At 43.6% G+C, this 16,348-nt stretch overlaps 1 protein-coding gene across 5 annotated transcripts in view; it reads right to left on the bottom strand.

Moving 5' to 3' along the window:
• Nucleotides 1-16,348, bottom strand: part of LOC134219910 (uncharacterized) — a 123,305-nt gene that overhangs the window by 20,270 nt on the left and 86,687 nt on the right. For all 5 annotated transcript variants that reach the window (XM_062698811.1, XM_062698808.1, XM_062698812.1 and 2 more), the window contains exons 3-6: nt 13,193-13,552; nt 12,917-13,116; nt 11,901-12,114; nt 164-482 (exon numbers count right to left, since the gene is read on the bottom strand). In XM_062698811.1, the coding sequence (XP_062554795.1) occupies nt 164-482; nt 11,901-12,114; nt 12,917-13,116; nt 13,193-13,552 (1,093 nt within the window). The remainder of the gene's footprint in view (nt 1-163; nt 483-11,900; nt 12,115-12,916; nt 13,117-13,192; nt 13,553-16,348) is intronic.

A 16,348-nucleotide genomic window follows, 5' to 3' on the forward strand; every position in this document is an offset into this window, starting at 1 on the left:
GTTGTATCCCACTGTGGCGTCAAGTCGTTCGGACGAAACTATTATAGAGTCACGTATCACATCCGGGCGATAGAGCCGGAAAATGAACCCATTGATAGCGAATTTCGAAGACCACTAAGCAGAAAGCATGCACGACATGGTTTTTCCAAAGTGTAAGTTTTACCTTGAGCTCAGCTTGATATCCTTCGGTAGTGCGACGCCATCTTTTTTCCAAACGACGTTCTGCGGCAACGATTGCCTGCTCTTATCTTTATTGTTATTGCTAGTTGTCGCTGCCTCGTTGAGGAGCTTAGTGTTAGTCGTTCCCGTTCCGGGTGGCATCAGCTGAAGCGTGTTGGCCGATGCTGGCGGTGGCGCTTTGGTCGGCAGTGTTGCCAAATACGATAACGACACCTGACATGATATATCGATTGTGCTACCTAATTTATAGTACCGATCGTAAAATTCGTACCCCATCTCGTCCACGATCCGGATTGCTGGCTCTGCGGAGTATAAATCAAGACGTGAGAGAACAATGATAAAGATTGATTTATTTGGAAATCTCAAATTGTCTCAAATGTTACAACTAGAGAACCGCTTAGAGCAGATTACGAGATGAAAATTAATTTGATCCACGTTAACGACAAACAATTGACTGCGGATAAACGGCTTCCGACTGGATAAACATCTTCTGTTGGTTGTCTCTTATCGGCGCATAGACGTATTATTGCCCATAAATAACACTCCTCTTAGCGTAGTAAGTTGTTACGCTCAATTGCGTTAATTCTTCACAATAAATCTAGTGGAAAATATGTTTCACGAAAGGTGGTGTGTCGTGATACACAGTGACAGGATCCTTGAATCTGGCTTATCTATTTTTTATTGTTCAATTAATTTTCCTACATACCTACATACATGAGAGTATGAAAAAGAAAGAATCCATAAAAATAATTTTTGAAGAAATTCCTTAGAAAATTTTCAAAGCTGAGGAGAATTCCCGAAGGGATCCGTAAATGAATTTCTAAAGGAGTTTTTAGAGATTTTTTGGACGAATTCTGAAGCTATTGCCTATGCTATGCTATTCTGAAACAATTTCCAAGGGAACTCCTAAAACATTTTCCGGACATATTTCAAAAGGAATTTGCGAAGGGTTTTCAGAAGGTATATCTAAGAATTACTTCAAAAATACCATTAGGCATTTCCTCTGAAATTTTATTAGAATTTTTTTCATAAATTCCTTTGAGAATTCCTCTGGAAATTCCTTCAGAAATTTCTTTATGGATTTTCTTAGGAATTCTTTTGGGAAGTATTTTAGAAATACCTTGTAAAACTCTTTAAGCAGTTGCAAAGGATTTTTTTCGAAAGTCTATTAATTCTCTCTTTTAAAATACCTTCGAACATTAATTTGGAATTTCCTGCACAAAACCCTCCAGGATTTTTTTTTCAAAAAAACCTCCCAAAATTAATTTGAGAACTCTTCAGGATTTTTATTTCTTGAATAATCTAAAAAATCTGGCAAGAATTCCTTCGGATATTTCTCCAGGGATATCTTTAAAAGTTTCATTGAAAAGCCTACGAGATTCCTTCGCAGCTTTCTTCAAAAATTCTTTCCGAATTTCTTCCGGGAAATCTTTTTTTCGGAAGAATAAAACAAAAAAAAACATCAAACACTGATAAGAAAATTATTTTGAGCTTTTTAGTGGAATGTCTTCACTTGTCCTAAGACGAGTTTATACCATCCCATTGAATTCCACCACTTAATTGTATCTTGACAGATACGTATTTCGACCTCAACAGTAAGGCCGTCTTCAGTGTCTCGTACTTGACTCGACTTAAGTCGAGTAAAGTACGAGACACTGAAGACGGCCTTACTGTTGAGGTCGAAATACGTATCTGTCAAGATACAATTAAGTGGTGGAATTCAATGGGATGGTATAAACTCGTCTTAGGACAAGTGATCAAACACTGAAAAAATCGAAGGTACCGCCATCGGGGGTGATAATGGCTCTAGGGAGTGAGAATGGGTCATCGCTCACACCGGCAGTCTGGAGATCGTAGAGCAAAATCGTTCAAAAAGGTCTTCTTGCCTTCACATGCATTCAATCTATTCTACAAGCATTCTTAGTAGTTGAAACATTCTCACCCCCATTTGACCCATTGTCACATCCCAAGAAGGGATTTTCGAAAAAAGTTCTAGAAGAATTCCCGGAGAATATTTTAAAGGAACTGCTCGGGCAGCAGGGACTATGTCCAAGGGCTAGATGATCCCTCCCCAGGCCACCTGCGAGTTGTGGGCTTGCCTAGGATGTGGTGGGGTTAGACAGTGGGCCCTGTTAAATTCCTTTAAAAGCTGCAGGTATCCGCAAGTAGGCTCCACCAAAGCGATATTGTGCCGCTCAAAGCGCACAAGCCCAAGTCCTGGTGTCAGGTGGGACACAAAACAGACCTGACACGACGGCCCTCCGACGAGACTGGAGGTTTGCGCAGGCCCAATAAGCCGCCTGGAAAACCAACAATTACGAACAATATAAGAGATAATGCGACTCGATATAATCAGCAAAGACCTAGGCGACGAATGGATCACGATTGGAAGCTTGGAACATGGAACTGCAAGTCGCTAGGTTTCGCAGGTTGCGACAGGATGATTTACGATGAATTACATCCCCGCAACTTCGACGTCGTGGCGCTATAGGAGATTTGCTGGACAGGACAGAAAGTGTGGAAAAGCGGGCATCGAGCGGGCACCTTCTACCAAAGCATTGGCACCACCAACGAGCTGGGAATAAGCTTCATAGTGCTGGGCAAGATGCGTCAACGTGTGATTGGGTGGCAGCCAATCTACGCAAGCATGTGTAAGCTGAGGATAAAAGGCCGTTTCTTCAACTATAGCATTATCAACGTGCACTGCCCACACGAAAAAAGACCAGACGTCCAGAAAGAAGCGTTCTACGCACAGCTGGAGCAGACACATGATAGATGCACACTGTGGGACGTCAAAATCGTCATCGGCGACATGAACGCACAGGTAGGAATGCAGGAAATGTATAGACCAATCATCGGACCGGATAGTCTGCACACCGTATCGAATGACAACGGCCAACGATGCATAAACTTCGCAGCCTCCCGCGGAATGGTAGTCCGAAGCATATTCTTTCCCCGCAAAAATATCCACAAGGCCACATGGAGATCACCTAACCAAGAAACGGAAAATCAAATCGACCACGTTCTAATCGACGGTAAATTCTTCTCCGACATCACGAACGTCAGCACACACCGCAGTGAATCCGACCACTACCTCGTTGCAGTATGCCTGCGCTCAAAACTCTCAACGGTGTACAACACGTGTCGAAGTCGAACGCCGCGGCTTAACATTGGGTGGCTTCAAGACGGTAGATTAGCCCAAGAATACGCGCAGCAGCTGAAAGTAGCACTCCCAACGGAAGAGCAGCTAGGCGCAGCGTCTCTTGAAGATGTCTGGAGACATATTCGATCCACAATTGGTAGCACCGCAACCGCTGCACTTGGCACGGTACCCCGGATCAGAGAAACGACTGGTATGGCGGAGAATGTGAGGAGTTAGTGGAAGAGAAGAATGCAGCATAGACTAGATTGCTGCAAAACCGCACGAGGGCGAACGAGGCACGATATAAACGGGCGCGGAACAGACAAAACTCGATTTTCTGGAGGAAAAAGCGCCAGCAGGAAGATCGAGACCGTGAAGAAATGGAGCAACTGTACCGCGCTAATAACACACGGAAATTCTATGAGAAGTTGAACCGTTCACGTGCCACGTGCCATAGCCTGATATGTGTAAGGACATAAACGGGAACTTTCTTATGGACGACCGTGAGGTAATCCAAAGGTGGCAGCAGCACTACGAAGAACACCTGAATGGCGATGTGGCAGACGAAGATGGCGGTATGGTGATGAACCTGGGAGAACGAGCGCAGGACATAATTTTACCGGCTCCGGATCTCCAGGAAATCCAGGAGGATATTGGCCGGCAGGAGAACAACAAAGCCCCTGGGGTTGACCAACTACCAGGAGAGCTATTTAAAAACGGTGGTGGGGCACTGGCTAGAGCGCTGCACTGGGTCATTACCAATATTTGGGAGGAGGAAGTTTTGCCCCAGGAGTGGATGGAAGGTGTCGTGAGTCCCATCTACAAAAAGGACGATAAGCTGGATTGTAGCAACTACCGCGCCATCACATTGTTGAACGCCGCCTACAAGGTACTCTCCCAAATTTTATGCCGTCGACTAGCACCAATTGCAAAGGAGTTCGTGCGGCAGTACCAGGCGGGTTGTATGGGCGAACGCTCCACCACGGACCAGGTGTTCGCCATACGCCAAGTACTTCAGACATGCCGCGAATCCAGCGTGCCCACACATCATCTATTCATCGACTCAAAGCCGCATATGATACAATCGATCGAGACCAGCTATGGCAGCTAATGCAAGAACACGGATTTCCGGATAAACTGACACGGTTGATCAAAGCGACGATGGATCGGGTGATGTGCGTAGTTCGAGTTTCAGGGGCATTCTCGAGTCCCTTCGAAACCCGCAGAGGGTTACGGCAAGGTGATGGTCTTTCGTGTTTGCTATTCAACATCGCTTTGGAAGGGGTAATACGAAGAGCAGGGATTAACACGAGTGGTACAATTTTCAATAAGTCCGTCCAGCTATTTGGTTTCGCCGACGACATAGATATTATGGCACGTAACTTTGAGAAGATGGAGGAAGCCTACATCAGACTGAAGAGGAAGCTAAGCGGATCGGACTAGTCATCAACACGTCGAAGACGAAGTACATGATAGGAAGAGGTTCAAGAGAAGACAATGTGAGCCACCCACCGCGAGTTTGCATCGGTGGTGACGAAATCGAGGTGGTAGAAGAATTTGTGTACTTGGGCTCACTGGTGACTGCCGAAAATGACACCAGCAGAGAAATTCGGAGACGCATAGTGGCTGGAAATCGTACGTACTTTGGACTCCGCAAGACGCTCCGATCGAATAGAGTTCGCCGCCGTACCAAACTGACAATCTACAAAACGCTCATTAGACCGGTGGTCCTCTACGGACACGAGACCTGGACGATGCTCGTGGAGGACCAACGCGCACTTGGAGTTTTCGAAAGGAAAGTGCTGCGTACCATCTATGGTGGGGTGCAGATGGCGGACGGTACGTGGAGGAGGCGAATGAACCACGAATTGCATCAGCTGTTGGGAGAACCATCCATCGTTCACACCGCGAAAATCAGACGACTGCGATGGGCCGGGCACGTAGCCAGAATGTCGGACAGTAACCCGGTGAAAATGGTTCTCGACAACGATCCGACGGGCACAAGAAGGCGAGGTGCGCAGCGGGCAAGGTGGATCGATCAGGTGGAAGATGACTTGCGGACCCTCCGTAGACTGCGTGGTTGGCGACGTGTAGCCATGGACCGAGCCGAATGGAGGAGACTCTTATATACCGCACAGGCCACTTCGGCCTTAGTCTGAATAAATAATAAATAATACAATTCCTCGCCGAACGCAACTTGTTGCAAGCAAATCGGATGGACATAAGTGCCAAAAAAAATGATTTTGTGTTGTAATAATGAAATTAGTATTTTGGCCATAACTTCTGATCCCATTGTCCGACCAATTTTCAATAAGAAACAATGGAACAGGATTTTGTTTTGAAACAGATTGTTGCGAGCGAGTCGGTTGAGGATAAGTCCAAAAAACCCAGATCAATCCACCTAGCGTTGGTGGTGCCTTTCTCGCGCATTAAAAAAATATGAAAAACATATAAGAGAGGTCGAAATAGCACTTTAGCGGGATAGATTTTACTTTTTCCATCAATTTATATGCATTTGTGGTCAATTGAATGCATTGCTGCAATCCTTGAAAAAAAATTTTTACGTTTTTGAAAAAAAATTCAAAAAATTCAACAATGTTTTTTCAATAACTTTGGAACGCAATGACCGATCGGGCCAGTTTTCAATAGGAAACACTAGACCGCAATCCGGGTCGATTGCAATCTGTTGCGAGCAAATCGGATAATGCTAAGTATTAAAAACTGTGTCTCACAGTTTTGTACACACACACACAAACATAAATCACCTCAATTCGTCGAGCTGAGTCGATTTGTATATAACATTATGGGTCTCCGAGCCTTCTATAAAAAGTTCGGTTTTGGAGTGATCTTATAGCCTTTACGTATACTTTGTATACGAGAAAGGCAAAAATGAGTGATGCATTTTTCGTATGAAAAAAAAATGTATTTTGGCCATTGCTTATGAGCCCATAGTCCTATCCGGCCAAATTTCAATAGCAAAGCAATGGGACAATGTTCCGCATCGAATGCAACCTGTTGCGAGATAATCGGTTGACAAAAAGTGATTAAAAAGACTTTTTTCCGTGTTTTGTATGGAGTGGCATCACTGTGCGTCGTGGCGCTGCAGGAGACTTGCAGGACAGGACAGAAAGTGTGAAAAAGCGGGCATCGAGCGGGCGACCTTCTACCAAAGCATTGGCACCACCAACGAGCTGGGAACCAGCTTAATAGTTCTGGGTAAGATGTGTCAACGTGTGATTGGGTGGCAGCCAATCAACGCAAGGATGTGCAAGCTGAGGATAAAAGGCCGTTTCTTCAACTATAGCATTATCAACGTGCCCTGCCCACACGAAGGGAGGCCCGACGTCGACAAAGAGCGTTCTACGCACCGCTGGAGCAGACACATGATGGATGCACACTGCGAGACGTCAAAATCGTCATCGGCGACATGAACGCACAGGTGGGAAGGGAGGAACTGTATATACCAATCATCGGACCGGATAGTCTGCAAACCTTATCGAATGATAACTGCCAACGATGCATAAACTTCACAGCTCCCCGCGGAATGGTAGTGCGAAGCACCTTCTTTCCCCGCAAAAATATCCAAAAGGCCACATGGAGATCACCTAACCAAGAAATGGAAAACCAAATCGACCACGTTCTAATCGACAGTAAATTCTTCTCCGACATCTGCGCAGTGTGAATATTGAATCCGACCACTACCTCGTTGCAGTATGCCTGCGCTCAAAACTCTCGACGGTGTACAACACGCGTCGAAGTCGAACGCCGCGGCTAAACATTGGGCGGCTACAAGACGGTAGACTAGCCCAAGGATACGCGCAGCAGCTGAAAATGGCACTCTCAACGGAAGAGCAGTTAGGCGCAGCGTCTCTTGAAGATGTCTGGCGAGATATTCGATCCGCACTTGGCACGGTACCCCCGAATCAGAGAAACGACTGGTATGACGGCGAATGTGAGAAGAATGCAACATAGGCGAGATTGGTGCAAAACCGCACGAGTCCGAACGAGGTACGATATAAACGGGCGCGGAACAGACAAAACTCGATTTTCTGGAGGAAAAATATATTTGACCGGCTCCGGATCTCCAGGAAATCCAAGAGGATATTGGCCGGCAGAAGAACAACAAAGCCCCTGGGGTTGACAAACTACCAGTAGAGCTATTTAAATACGGTGGTGGGGCACTGGCTAGAGCGCTGCACTGGGTCATTACCAATATTTGGGAGGAGGAAGTTTTGCCCCAGGAGTGGATGGAAGGTGTTGTGAGTCCCATCTACAAAAAGGGCGATATGCTGGATTGTAGCAACTACCGCGCCATCACATTGTTGAACGCCGCCTACAAGCTACTCTCCCAAATTTTATGCCGTCGACTAGCACCAATTGCAAAGGTGTTCGTGGGGCAGTACCAAGCGGGTTTTATGGGCGAACGCTCCAGCACGGACCAGGTGTTCGCTATACGCCAAGTACTGTAGACATGCCGCGAATACAACGTGCCCACACATCATCTATTCATCGACTTCAAAGCCGCATATGATACAATCGATCCGGACCAGCTATGGCAGCTAATGCACGAACACGGATTTCCGGAAAAACTGGCACGGTTGATCAAAGCGACGATGGATCGGGTGATGTACGTAGTTCGAGTTTCAGGGGCATTCTCGAGACCCTTCGAAACGCGCAGAGGGTTACAGCAAGGTGATGGTTTTTCGTGTCTGCTATTCAACATCGCTTTGGAAAGGATAATTCGAAGAGCAGGGATTGACACGAGTGGTACAATTTTCAATAAGTCCTTCCTGACGAAATCGAGGTGGTAGAAAAAATTATGTACTTGGCTCACTGATGACTGCCGAAAATGATACCAGCAAAGAAATTCGGAGACGCATAGTGGCTGGAAATCGTACGTACTTTGGACTCCGCAAGACGCTCCGATCGAATAAATAGAGTTCGCCGCCGTACCAAACTGACAATCTACAAATCGCCCATTAGACCGGTAGTCCTCTACGGACACGAGATCTGGACGATGCTCGTGGAGGACCAACGCGCACTTGGAGTTTTCGAAAGGAAAGTGCTGCGTACCATCTATGGTGGGATGCAGATGGCGGACGGTACGTGGAGGAGGCGAATGAACCACGAGTTGCATCAGCTGTTGGGAGAACCATCCATCGTTCACACCGCGAAAATCGGACGACTGCGGTGGGCCGGGCACGTAGCCAGAATGTCGGACAGTAATCCGGTTAAAATGGTTCTCGACAACGATCCGACGGGCACAAGAAGGCGAGGTGCGCAGCGGGCAAGGTGGACCGATCAGGTGAAAGATTACTTGCGGGCCCTCCGTAGACTGCGTGGTTGGCGACGTGTAGCCGTGGACCGAGCCGAATGGAGCAAACTCTTATATACCGCACAGGCCACTTCGGCCTTAGTCTGAATGAATATATGAAAGTTTTTTTTTCTGAAAGTTTTTTTTTTGAAAGCAATTTTCTGAGAATTTTCTAAGATTTTTTTAAAGACGCTTTTTGGAGGAATAACTGAATGAATTTGCAAGGAAATATACCAAGTGGTTTTGTCATTCATATTAAAAAAAATGATTTTAAAACAAAAAAATAAGTTGGTCTGGACAAAAAACTGATTGTTTTTAATGTTATGAAAACTCATATGTGAATATGTACGTTATGTGGAAGATATTGATTTGGAAAATGTATTGGAGGTAACCACTTTCCCTTCGATGGGACTCGAACCCATGACCCTACAGTACGCTAGACTGGTGCTTTAACCAACTAAGCTACGAAGGACCTCCGTCGGCCTTCGCAACCTAGCGGCTACTGAACGAGCTCGAGATTCCCAAATTGGACGCATAGTCAAATCACTCGCAATCCATTTCTCAAGCCAATACTTCCACATGTGTATTGTACACGTCCACATTAGAGGAGCGTGAGTATTTATAGTGAGTTTACTAAACTGATTGATTGTTTTTAGTAAATAAAAAGTAAATTCCTGGAATTCCTGAACTGCAATGATTTGCCTACACCAATGCCAGATACTATAAAAATGGGAGCGCTTAGGGCATGTGCTCAAGCCTTCACAAAAGCTTAAGTACCACAACAAACATAATTTGCGACTCACCTACAGACTAAGGTGCCCGACTGAACGAGGCTTTGGACGAATGAGGCTTTAGACGAAATTCTATGATCAGTTAAATTTTTATGTGTTATTCTTCTTCACGAACTAATCAAATCACCCTTTTCATTAACCAAGACAACGTATGTCACCACACTGTCTAAGAGACACCATCAATTGAGATAGATTTGAAATTGAATTCTGACGAGAACCAATTTGGTTCTCCACGTTGTATTGTTTTAAAGATACGTGTTTCGTCCTCTAACTTTTCGTTCAGTGCCTCGTGCTTTACTCGACTCGATTCAAGTTGATTGTTTTTTTTATCGCGATTAGTCATCGCGACCCAAAATCGTCGGCGACGGCGGTGGCGTGAGTAAAACCACCGGCGGCAGCGGCGCACAGGTCTAGCACTGATATCGAAAAGGCGGAGATGATTAAGTGACGCAGTTCGAAATATTACTTGTATGTGCAATCCCTCAACATTGGCAACCGCTACCAATTCAACTCTTGTGACTAATGTCGAGGTAGCACATAGGTGCATTGCAGCCAGCATTTCGAAACAGGTAGTAGCGAAGCTCTGCTGTTGGAAAACTCATGGAGACAAAACTGTTGGAAATGCCGCCGCTGCTGTGTGGAGACGCGTGGTACATTATAAGCTTTGCGAAGACGTTCTGCCTTCCAAAATCGATAGGGGAAGAGGCCCCAAAACGCCCCCCCGATGCAAAACGCCTTTTGTGGTTTCCGTCATATTTACCGTCATTAAGATAGCCGTAAGAGAACTAGATCTAAAATTATGTAGGTTTAGCGAAAAAAGTTTCAAAATAGTGTATGGGAAGGTCGGAAAAACCGAAAATTTCCACATTTTGAAGAAACATCTAACATTTTGGCGAGGCAAAACGCCCTAGTGGCGCTAACCTACAATGTACTTGCGTCTCCACGCACTATCCATACCAGAATGCTGATTCGCCGACGCATGGTACTTTGTTCCCTAGTAGTTGCCAGCTAAAAGGCGTTTTGCCTCATGAGTTTTCCGGCAACAGAATATCACCACTTTTTTTAAATGTGAATATTATCAATATGATTGAGATTTTTGACAATTTTTGAATGGCATCAACTAGCTATCTTGTTTAACTGTTGCATAATGTAAAAATACCCATGAATAGCGTTACAAATAAGACAATAAATCAGTGTTTGCTTAGCTAGGGCATTTTGCCCCCCCTTCCCCTAGTTGTTTATCCATATGTTGAAAATGGCAATCACTAGGGTTCGTTCACAAATTACGTAACGCTGAATTCAGATATTATGTAGCCCACCATCCCCTACATAACACATTTTGTAAGTGTAGAGTGAAATCCGGCTGTAGACAAGCGGGAACTTGCTGAGCACTTTATGCCATTTGACAGTTCACTACATGTGGCTGTCGACACTTTGCCCGATTGGTTTGATTGCTAATGATGTGACTATCAGTTGTGATTTGGTTTGGAGCAATTGAATATTTCTGGCTTATCTTTTCAAAAGGACCCAAGTAACATTTTTTCATGAATTAATTTGTATATCGCAGTCAACAGGCCAATAAGAAAGCATTTGATCGCAGTACTCAAATTCATTCATGAAAAAATGATTTTGAAAAGTTAAGCGAGATTTACTTTATATAGTAAATGGCACGTGCTGTTTCACTGCCACACAGCAAGTAAGATTTTTTTTTGTTCGTATGAACCATAACGCAAGACCGTGTATGAACTCCCTTCCTCCCCATCCAGCGTTTCGTAATTTGTGAAAGCCCTCCTAGAGAATCACTTGATAGGAGAGGGTCCCAAATTTAGGGGATTGGGATCAAGAATCAATTACAAAACACTCGCATTACATTTAAAAAAGGCATCAATGTTCTTCGAACACTAATTTCACAAAAATCAAAAAATTGTTTTCCAAAACGAATGTAAAGTTAGCTTAAGTGATCCAAATTAAGCTAGTCGCAAAGGTTTACATTAGCAATTATGCTGTACCAATTCCTATATGGTGTCGCTTAATATGAAATATTCAATTGTTTTGTGTTTTTTTTTTCGAAAGAAGCCTGCCACTGTGCGACAGGATAAGCGCGTCGCTTGATCATTCATCTTTAGGGCAAATTTTCGCTTCACGTGCAATACCCATCTGAAGACTCGCAATAAATCCTTTGGTTTCCGTGGTTTCTGCATACTTTTCCCTACCATTTTTCTGTTCCTTTATACCAGTAGATTAATGCCGCTTTTCGCCCACCCCATTATGTGCCTTCGTTTTTGTATTCATTCAGTGTGGCGAAAACGCCCAGAACGGTGAAGCTAGACAATTTTTCAAACGAACGCAAATGAAAGACAGCCGATGAGAATGGAGCAATCGTGCCAACAAGGCCCTATTGTCGCAGCTGCCGATTGTGTGGCAACGCCTTTTGTGTCCGCCGTGTTGGCACCCAGCTGGCGAGGATACATACCCAGCACTGTGAGATTGGTGGCGAATACCCTGGGCGGATGTGTGGATACTTGACACATGTACAAGCCACCGTCGTCATTCTTGATTGGGTTGATATGTAGGCGCCAATTATTCGGGTACTGAAATTTAACCCTTATCCGTGGATCGCCGCTGTATGTGTTGTTGCCTACCGTTAGCAGGGATACCTTATCGGTTGTCCTTCGGATCCACATCACCTGGGGGTCAAGCCCGAGCGAAAAAAGGTCGTGATTGGAAAAGAAGATGAGACAAATGTTAGAATTCAGTTTGGGAAAGTTTGGGTTAATCAAAAGCCAGGATTGATGGCGACGATTTACAGCCTTGATAAAATGTGCTTCGTAATTACACATGTAGGGCAGCATACTCAAATTCCGTGACGATAAATTGGAAAGCTTTGGATCCCTTCCTAATTATCTCATTTTTTGTTTTACGAAAGAATTGAGCATGATTTGTTTAGGATCGAAAATACAATATGTGAGCAGTGCGATACCCAAGATGAACAGATGTTTCTCTGAAATCGATGAAGATTCATTATGTCAAAGTCTCCGTGTTAATTGAAAAAAAAAAAATAAAACCAGTATGAGGATTAATGGTTTACATTATTTCATAGGAAAGCTATTTCGGTAGCACAACGATGTATGGCCTAGATATCTTTCACTCGATTGCATTCCACTTAAATCCTTTTTTTTGCTTCCTACATCATTAGTAACACACATATATTCACTATGTACAGTAAACAAGCTATTTTATCTGTATACTGAGGGATGTACGCTGTAGATCGGAATAAGTGGTGCTACAAGAATAGACTTCCATTCTTATCGTTGGAAATTCTCAGCATTTGCGTACAGCGAAGGACGAAGAGTTATGCAGATACGAGCTGCACTTCAGAAATGCGATTTTCGATAGCGCTTGCCACAACGAGCACGTTCCACCAAGGCATAAATCTAATCATGTACAAAATGGGAAATTAGAGAAAGATTTCCCGATAACCCAACTTACCGTTTTGTCCTTAAGCATTCCTACCCTACAGTTGAGAATTGCTTCCGTTGACAAATGGTAGCCCACTTGCAGTGCACCGGAAGTCACGTTGAGTGGTTCCTCGAAAAATGGACCCCAATGTCGCTCGTGATGATGCTTGGACTGATAAGGCATCGAATGAATAATCCTATGTCGAATATCTGGTAAAGTAGGTACAAGTACTGCAATAATAAATCACCAAATTAGATGCTGGGGAGAGCGTTCAGAAGCACCCGCTTCGACAGCCATCAATCTTACATGGTCGAAAAGTTGTGTACTTTATGCTATAGTTGGTTTTGTATTGATCCATCGATGGTTGTGCCACAGTTGCAGTGACTCTCGGTAGCTCTGCAGTGGTGCTCCGTTGATCGGCTGCAGGTGTGGACTGCAATAGTGCGGCTGCCTCGTGCTGTTGAGGTGTAGAGGACCTTTCCTGGTGCTGCTCAAAGGAGGATGTCACCGTGTCTGTCGTTGTCACATTTAGCAAAATCTTCGACGCCGACGACGACGATGGCACCGACGGTGTCGACAATTTGCTATTGGAAGTGATTTGTTTAGAATATGGTACGTATTCTGTTGTTGTAGGATGTTCGGTTAACATGGTTTGTTCTCTCATATCTGAAATCACGAAAAGAGGAAACATCATGTTCAGTTGTCACGTAACATCCAATTCTGAAATTGTACATCTGACTGGTGGTGAAGGATAGTGAGAACTGTTCTTTGTGTGGGCTTCATCCTGTGCAAACTGAGTTCCGTGAACAAAATTGACTTGGCGAGTTTTGAACGAAGGATGCATTTTTTTGCAAAGATATTAGTTTCAATCCAGTACGTGACTCCGTTCAAAATTGAACGAACGTTCATTCATTCAGGATTGTTAAGAGTGTAATTCTGTCAATGCGGTACTATGTGGTTCTCCACCATAACAAAATTAAAAAAAAAAAATCATCAGTGTTCTTTTAGTTTGAACCAGGGGTATACGCAAAGACGTAACGTGGGGCCTTTTGCGAGATCTTTTTTGGGCGCCCCTTACTTACTCAAAAAATAAATGACCAGTATTTTATCTTACTGTGTTATAAAAACTTAGATGTGAATATGTACATTATGTGGAAGATTTTGAGTTGAAAGATGTACTTTCCTTCAACGGACTCAAGGAATCAATATTTGAGCACCGCCTAACAATATAACCTTTGCCATCAACAGAGTTTGTTATTAACAAAAGCACCTAGCGACAAACCTTTATCAGATCCTGCACACAATATGACAAGAACCATTTGCCTTGCATGCTCTGATATTTCCGAAAATACGATTCTAATTTTGTAATCATTGTTTGATTCTCGAATATTTCCATAAAAGCAAAAACTATGATAGCATAAAACCGAAATTTGCTCTAGAAATAATGCAAAATAACGGGATGAAAAGTTAGCAGCAAGATTGTCTTCTTTTTTGTTGTTGACAAAATTTTTCGGATCTATGTCATTATTATCTCCGATGAAAACAAAGCTTTGTCGTTGGTTCTCTTTTGTCGCTTGTTTCACATGCGTATTCCAAAAAAAAAGATTCCCTGATGGGACTCGAACCCACGACCCTCAGTACGCTAGACTGATGCTTTTAACCAACTGAGCTACGAAGGACTTAGCGGCTACTGAATGAGCCCGAGATTCCCAAATCGTTTTGAGATTGACAACCAATTGCATATATTCATATGATTGTTAGTTCATATGTCACATTCACTGAATTTCACGACAAAAATATTCTTCTTCTGTGGCTCTACATTCCAACTGAAACTTCGCTAGCTTCTCAACTTGATATCCTATTAGGATTTCCTCAGTTATTAATTGAAAGTATTTCTATGCCCAGTATGAGTATGTAACACATTCCGGCGCGGCATTACAAGGTTTTAACGTACTTTCAAATGGTTTTTTGAAGAAAACTTACATAAAGCATCAGGAAACATATACAATATGTATCGAATAGATCAGCGTTTCTCAACCTTCAAGCTTTTACATTCATCGAGGTACCCCCTTTTTTGGCGGTGAATGCAAATAAGCATAACACATAAGCAGGAACGGCAATGGTTGACATTTCTTTTTACCATTTATTCTTCCATGCAATAACAGAAAAACAAAACCACGGCAGCCGTGGTTTGTATTTCTGTAATTGCATGAAAGAATAACTGAAAAATGTCACGATGTCGCGTACATTTTTTTGGAAAACTGTTTCGGCTTATTTGGTGCATGAAATTTGAATGTAAATATTCGCATAATCAGAGTGTTTTAATGTACATTCCCCAACACTGCACATAAGTATGAAACACGGACCAGGAAACAAACAGGATATATGGCACCTCAAAAAGTTGTATGCAATTTTCGCTGTTTGGGAAGCTTTTAAGATGAAATTGGGTTTATACATACTTTGAGGACTTTCGAAATTTTTTCTTGAAATAGCCTTCCGAGCCTTTTGGAAAAAAGTTTACAAAGCTCTTAGAAGGAGGTTTCTGAGCATTTTGGAAGGATGCTTCTGAGTTATTTGAAAAGAACTTCCACGTCTCTTGAAAGAAGGCTTCCGATTCTCTTGAAAGGAGGCTCCCGAGCCTCTTAAAATGAGGATTCGGATCCTTTTGAAAGGAGGCTTCTGACATCTTGAAAGGAGGCTTTCGAGCCTCATGAAATGGGGCTTCTAAGCCTCTTGAAAGAAGGCTTCCGAGCCTCTTGGAAGGTGGCTTCCGAGCCTCTTGGAAGGTGACTTCCGAGCTTCTTGGATGCGATAATGGATAATAAGATGCTCAGGTGGAGGCCATGTACGAATATATTGTATGGGGAAGTACCTATATCGCCTCCACTTTCGTATCGTATATAACATTATAAACGATCTTGACTGGGCACTTGAAAGGAGGCTTTACAGCCACTCGAAAGGAAGATTACGAGCTGCATGAAAGCCTTTTGCAAAGAAACTATTAAACAGTAAGTGGATCAGCCGGTCGTCGAAATTTAGTTTTGCTTTGTGCGGAAGTAGTTTGTAGTAGCTATCGGGCAAGTAAGTACAAAGTAATGCGCGTCCGTTCGGTCGTCCAAAACGTTTCTCCTCCGTTTTCATATGCCACCGGGCGTGCATGGTTTAACATTTTCTCGTGGCGAAACAGCGAATTAGTGTTATTCTCCATCCCATAGATCGCATCACTCACCGAAGTAAATCCAGATAAATTATCCTTTGTAACTAAAACGATATTCTATCCCAAGACAATCGTGGAGATGCAGAGGTATACTCGGTCTCTAGTAGCAACGAGAGTCGGACTAACAATCATTTCCTTTCCCATATGACCATAAGAATGTGACCGGCACCGTTATTGACTTTAGATGTTTGATTTTGTGTTCTGTTCTCATTTATTTTGTTCTCTGTACAATTTCGCAAGTTCAG

This window comes from Armigeres subalbatus, chromosome 3, assembly GCF_024139115.2.
Source record: "Armigeres subalbatus isolate Guangzhou_Male chromosome 3, GZ_Asu_2, whole genome shotgun sequence".
Lineage (NCBI taxonomy): Eukaryota > Metazoa > Arthropoda > Insecta > Diptera > Culicidae > Armigeres > Armigeres subalbatus.